Raw genomic sequence first — 6,000 nt, 5'->3', positions numbered from 1 at the left:
CACCTTAGTCGGAGATGATAAATTGCCGCCATATATCCGTGATAGTGTTACCCGAGATACTTTTAGGGCTTCGTATTGTCACGACAATAACAGCGGCGTCCCTAAGATAGTCATTTCTTTCGTCCGTTGTTTTCGGTTCTGCAGTTAAACGATCCTTCACATAGACAGACGAATTTCTGTTCGACTGTTTGACAGTCGTAGACGATTTCCGAGATTTATTTCTTCAATGCAAGTGTTCAAGAGTTTAGGATCGCTAATAACTTCGTCTGTTCGAACTGCATTTGTCGAAACGAAATCGTAGACAGAGTTCGATTAACCAATTGAATTTGCCTATCTGAACACAAACGAAAAATAATTAGCGGGGAAACGGAAGAACTCGTATTTACTCGTATTTACCAATTACAGAAACTATTTTGTCCAAGTTCAGATAAATGCGGTTCTACTGTATCGAGTATCATCATGATTTACACTAAATCATCGGAGGCTGTAATGTTTATTGACGGGAGTATATGTGCATAAGATTACATTTATAAGAATATTCATTCTTACAGTATTCTCGCGAGCTTAAAATAAATTCTTTGTTGGAGGAAAGTAGCACGTAAAACGATCAATTCATTAAATTGTATGATATTCATAGTAATCGAAGCGCTGGAACAACACCGAGTACGAGCATAAAATCGAACTGTTTATCCGATCGAAGTGCAAGCGGCGTTGCATCGCAGTGGTTTTTCAGAGTTCAAACGAGGACTCCAATCAAGTCGAAGAGTCCCACGGGGCATTGCGGTCGGTACTTAGAGCAGCTTCCATTACGTCCAACCACTTCGGCTTGAAGAATATCCCGCGGTAGTGGCTCGTGTCGCGAGCTTGTTGGTCTGAAAAAACATCGACTGGTACATACATCTGCACGATAATAAGAAGCTTTTCCTTTTTTCTCTATGCCATGATACCTCGGCGCGATAACAAGGTCTAGCGTACCGTTGGTCGACTCGTTAACAGACGGCCATTAAATTGTCCAGGTATCATACGATTCTTTGCACGAGCCAATTTAAAGAGCCGGCCAACGACTGTTACCCGCGTTATCTCATGAAACTTTTCTCGGTCGTTCGAAACGAGGGTTGCAGAATAGAGAGGAAAAAAAAAGAAAAGAATTCAAATATTATGGTTTTGTTAGGACAGGTGATAGACGCGTTGTAAGCTGAATTCGGTAACTAGGTCGACTAGAAACGTCTGAATCTACTTCCGATCTTATACCTTCAAATTATGCTTTTTTATTCTTTTGTATACCTTAAATTTATTCTTATATTAGGTCGTCCGAAAAGTTTCTTTCGTTCTATAAGGAAATAATGGATGCACAACATTTTTCGTTTTATATTATTTTATCGAATTACCTATGATCCATTTTGTTCCATCAAGATAAAAATCACAACGTTCGACAGATTAGGTTTCATGTCTGTATAAAGATGCGTCGTTGTAAAAGATGTGTCTGTAGACGAAAGACACTTTTCTGGTAATCTAATATCTTAAAATATTTTCCGAGATTTTCGAAAATCGAAATTACAAATCTCTGAGTCAGTCGATGAGTTGCGAGTTCTCAGAGTCGATAGTTTTTCTTAAAACGAGGATGACAAGACTGACAAGATGGTGAAAGAATTGGACAGGACTAACCGGAATTTCCAAGAGTCCCTCCCTTTTTCTTACTACCTGACCGTTTTCTGCTGCCAGCTAGGAGATGATTCCGCGAGCCGAGCAAACGAACACGACAATATGTCGTGCATATCTCGCGTGCTCGTAAAAAGTCACGAACGGTCGGGCCGTTTTCATTGCGCTTTTATTTCGGCTGCTGTCCCCTCTTATTTCGCATCGGGATGACTGGAGGAAGAGGGAAAGCACGCGTTTAGCTGGCCTCGCTCTTCTTCCGTTTTATTGCTCCGTCCTGCCGGAGATACGAGGTGAAAAACAATATCATTTCGTTATCAGAGCGAGGAGAATCGAAACGACCCGTTCGTGGTTCCTTCCAAGCGAACTCTTTTCTTTTCTCGAATTTATTGTAAAATACGCGCAATTCTTTCTTCCTTGATTTGTAAAGACAATAAATTGTAGTCGTTGTTTGAACGTTCCATGCAATCTGGGAGCATCGTCTCTTCTTTTGAATAGAAAGGAATATAGAAAATTGAAGTAACTGTTGTTCTTGATCCTACGAATCTTGAATCTGGAAAGTCCTTGTTTCGAAGAAATCGATACGTTTCTTGCAATTTCCTTTGCTTATTTTTCGAACGTCGATCAGTATCACTGATCGGAGCAATTTGTATACTCGCAGTTGTGTTTTTATTTGAAAGTGACGAGAACCGGGGCGAGTTTAATAACACCTCGTTCGCAGCTGGAAGGCAAACAAGCTGTCCCTATGATTCTTTCATGTCGCCTTAGCCAGTTCCATTTTCTCAAATTACCCGTGAGACCGTGTGAAAGGACTCTCAAGGAGGACAACGCTTCCACTAACGCGATAACAACTTCAACGGAAAAACGTAGTTCATTTGCAATTTTTATTCACCCCTGTGAACATCCTTCGCGGACTTTTCCATTCGCTGTTTGCGTTTTGCCTGGCAAACACTATCACCATATACATTTCGGTCCCTTGTTTAGCATTAAAACTACCGGCGACTAAAATATAAAAGAAATCGACCGAACGACAAAAAGTTAGAATGGAAACATCTATGAAGAAACATAACGTAAACTTGACGTAAAGAACAAATAGAAAATTGCTAAGCCGAACTAGACTCAGACCGAAGTAAACAAAAACATTGATCGAATCAAACGAAGAGCAAATCGAAGAAATTGACGCAAAGGAATGGAAAGGAAAGTTATGAAAAATTATAACGCGAAGGAACAAGCAAAGGTTGAAGGGAAATTATCCAAAATACATCTTCGTACCACGAAAAACGACAAATTTATCATTTAGATCCCTCTGGTAGTAGCATTAATCGTCGCTGCGTCCTTTCGCTGAAGAAAAATCCAAAGACGTCAGAGTGGAATTGGAAACTCAGAAACGTTCTACGTTTCAGACGAGTTTCTCAAGTTCCTCACGTAGAGCTCGAGAAACGCGCAAAATGGAATACATCGCTGACAATGTCGGGGACATTTTTCTGGAAGAAAGACGAGCATACAGAAACTCAAAAGCTTGTTGAATATGGTGCAGCTAATTCGAAAGCTTCAATACCCGTGTCAATATTGACCCAGATTTCACGAAATCTGTCCGAAACAGCTGTTCTCTCTTTTTTAACTAACCGCATAGCGATTCGATTTTGTTTGAAGAACAAATCACGTATCGATTATAATCTTGAAAATTGAACGAGGCGAAATCGTCGGAGATGAAATAACGACGAGGACGAGGCATACATTTGGTACAGCGTTTTCCTGGTTCCGAGCCAGTCCATTTTCTCGACTCGGTGGGTAGAGGTAAACCGCGTAGAATTTTCACGACGGCGAGGATATCGTCGGTGGCCGAGGACGACGACAATGCGGCGTCACGGCCGCCTGCGGGCCGTCTTTTTTATTCATACGTCCCTGGCTCGACAGTTTATCCGCCCACGAGCCGACATGCATCAGCCACGTAACACACACGAGAAAATGCATGGGTAGCCAGCGTGTGCGACGTGCACGCGTACAGAAGAAGAAGCTGGCATGCCGTCGAGAAGCGAGAAAGCTAAACCAAATTTGCTTTCCTACACGGTTTGTGTATCTACTCCAATTTGCGCCGCCTTGGACTGGCCGAAAAAAGGCCTGGCTCTTTTTTTCGCAGCGCGAAACGAGGTCGCGCCGACGAAATTTCCAGCTGGATCCTTTAGCGCATTATACTCTGCGCGAACAATGGCCCCTGCCAGTACCAAGTTCCATCTTTTCTCTGGAAACGTGGATGGCGATCTTTTCGATCTCTGGCGGTCGGATTCGCGGCTTGAAAATGATGTACGCGCTGTTTTTTGAGAGCTGGAATTTTCCGTAATTTCGAACGTCGGGTTAATTGAACTTTGCAAAGCGGCACAAGGTTCTCTTGCTAATTCCGTTCCGTTTCGACTTTGAAGGGGTTGTCTCTCGTGAAAATTGCTAATGTCTATCTACTTATTAAGTTAATTGTTCACCTGCGTTAAACTTTGTCATCGAGGCAGAATGGAATTAGAAAGAGACGACGAAGATGAAATTTGCAAGTAGGAAAATTACCTTAACCGAATTAACGGCGAGCTTAAAGGAATCTACAGGCAGGTTGAAGGACAGATTAGGAAGGACGAATGGAAGCAATTCGACTGGATGATTATGAGAGACGAGGGCTGCTGTGTGACGTAAAAGCTAACGGAGGAACTTACGTGAAGATCACGTGCAGAATGTCACCAATGAGTCCGTTATGTCTCAGGTAGTGCTCCGAAGTTTCGCAAATGGCCCTCAGCAGGCATTCGTGACCCTGATATCCGTAGCTGTGCAGAAAGTCAGCAGAGCAAAGTGAAAAATAAAATAAGACCGTCCGTGGCTGACCTACTACGACTTCTGGGTCAGCATCCGCGTGCACCTATATTTTTCTCTACTCTGCTCTACATTTTTATCTTTTACTTTCCGAACTACGAAATACTCTACAGCAGAGTCTGTAGACGAATACAATAACCTCTCAGTGTAATTAATTTCGAACTCACTTGACGAACTTATTCTTTACAGCTTGATAAAGCGTAGCTCTGTCCAAGCTTCTCTTCCTTCTTCGTTCGTCGGTATACAGCCAGAGTTTCTCATCGCTGGCGTTCGTTGGCAGGCTGTAAGTCGCCTCGAAGAAATCGGCTATGGAAATCGATTTGTATGGCTCCTCCAGCGGTATCGCTAGCGCGACGAACAGCTTCAAGAAGAACACGTTTATCACTTTTAACTCGATTCTTCCTTCGCGCGAATCGATAATTTCTTATTGTCCACTGCTACTCTGACACTCACACCTGCGGTACTTTCTTCCGGGAACGTGAAGGACCGGATGGGTCGATGAAGTATCTCCGCCAACTCCGAATTTTGGAGTCTCGAACCAGTCGGATGGAATATCACCAGCAGATTGAGCATCAAGGGGCTGTAAAAGAAGACTTTGCTTCAGACTGGTAAACCGTGCACGTTGCTCGTAAAACAATTTTCACGATATATCAAAGTGGCTGCGGGATACGACAGATAGAGATCGAAAGAAGTACGGAAAACTTTCTCGATCGATTTCTAACGTCCCTACGTTGTAGCGCGGCTATCGCGAATCGCACGAGACCTGATTAACATTACAAATGAACAGGCGCTGAACGAAATTGAAGCTCCTTTCGTCGGCCGGATGAAAATTCAACGGGCGAAGTCGGAAGACAGTGAAGATCGTTTAATTCTCTTTAAGAAGTTCTAATGCGCGAACTCGCTTGGATGGATCCGTTAACGAACGATAATCGGTTTAATTATTGAACGTACAGAAGTTCTTGCCGATGGGTCGACATTTCCGAGAACACTTAACCGTAGGCTCGCAGAGAAGACGCAAGTCTGACGTTCTGCAACTTCCTCTCGGTTCATTTTCTCCGCACAAACCGGTTCCTTCGTTAACGATATTCGTGATTATTAACGATAATTACATGCGAACTCACGAAGATGGAACTGCTGGACGAATGTAGAAGGAGAAACAGAAGTTTGATCTGTAATAGTCGATATTTCGAATAAACTGTCATTGAATCGTATAGACTCAAGAACGTCGTTGTGCTTAAAGCTTCATTAGCATCAGTTTCCACTAAATTTCACGATGGAATTTCGTTCTTGTCGACTCATCGCCAGCGATATTTTCCACTGTTGTTCCGGTGTCAAGCTTTCCAAAGTTAGCCAAAAGTTTTTACGCGTTGCCGGCCACATTAGCGGACGGTGGCACGGTTTTCAAATGCGATTACAATTCTCCACCTCAGATATCGTGGCGGCCTGGGGTGGCGGTGATTAAAAAACTTCACCGATTTTAGCGTTGGCGTG

General features: G+C 43.0%; 1 protein-coding gene across 1 annotated transcript; it reads right to left on the bottom strand.

Annotated features, from left to right (window-relative positions):
• Positions 1-554: 554 nt before the first annotated feature.
• LOC117238401 lies at positions 555-5,360 on the bottom strand. The gene is made up of 4 exons (XM_033503276.1): positions 4,963-5,360; positions 4,677-4,870; positions 4,356-4,463; positions 555-872 (listed from the first exon to the last, which is right to left on the bottom strand). Exons 1-4 carry the CDS (start codon positions 5,080-5,082, stop codon positions 737-739), a joined length of 558 nt encoding a protein of 185 aa, XP_033359167.1. The 5' UTR covers positions 5,083-5,360; the 3' UTR covers positions 555-736.
• Between the last annotated feature and the right edge of the window lie 640 nt (positions 5,361-6,000).

This window comes from Bombus vosnesenskii, unplaced genomic scaffold (assembly GCF_011952255.1).
Source record: "Bombus vosnesenskii isolate JDL3184/JDL3185 unplaced genomic scaffold, Bvos_JDL3184-5_v1.1 scf7180000013492, whole genome shotgun sequence".
Taxonomy (NCBI): Eukaryota; Metazoa; Arthropoda; class Insecta; order Hymenoptera; family Apidae; genus Bombus; species Bombus vosnesenskii.
This window is presented reverse-complemented; position numbering and strand designations above follow the sequence as displayed.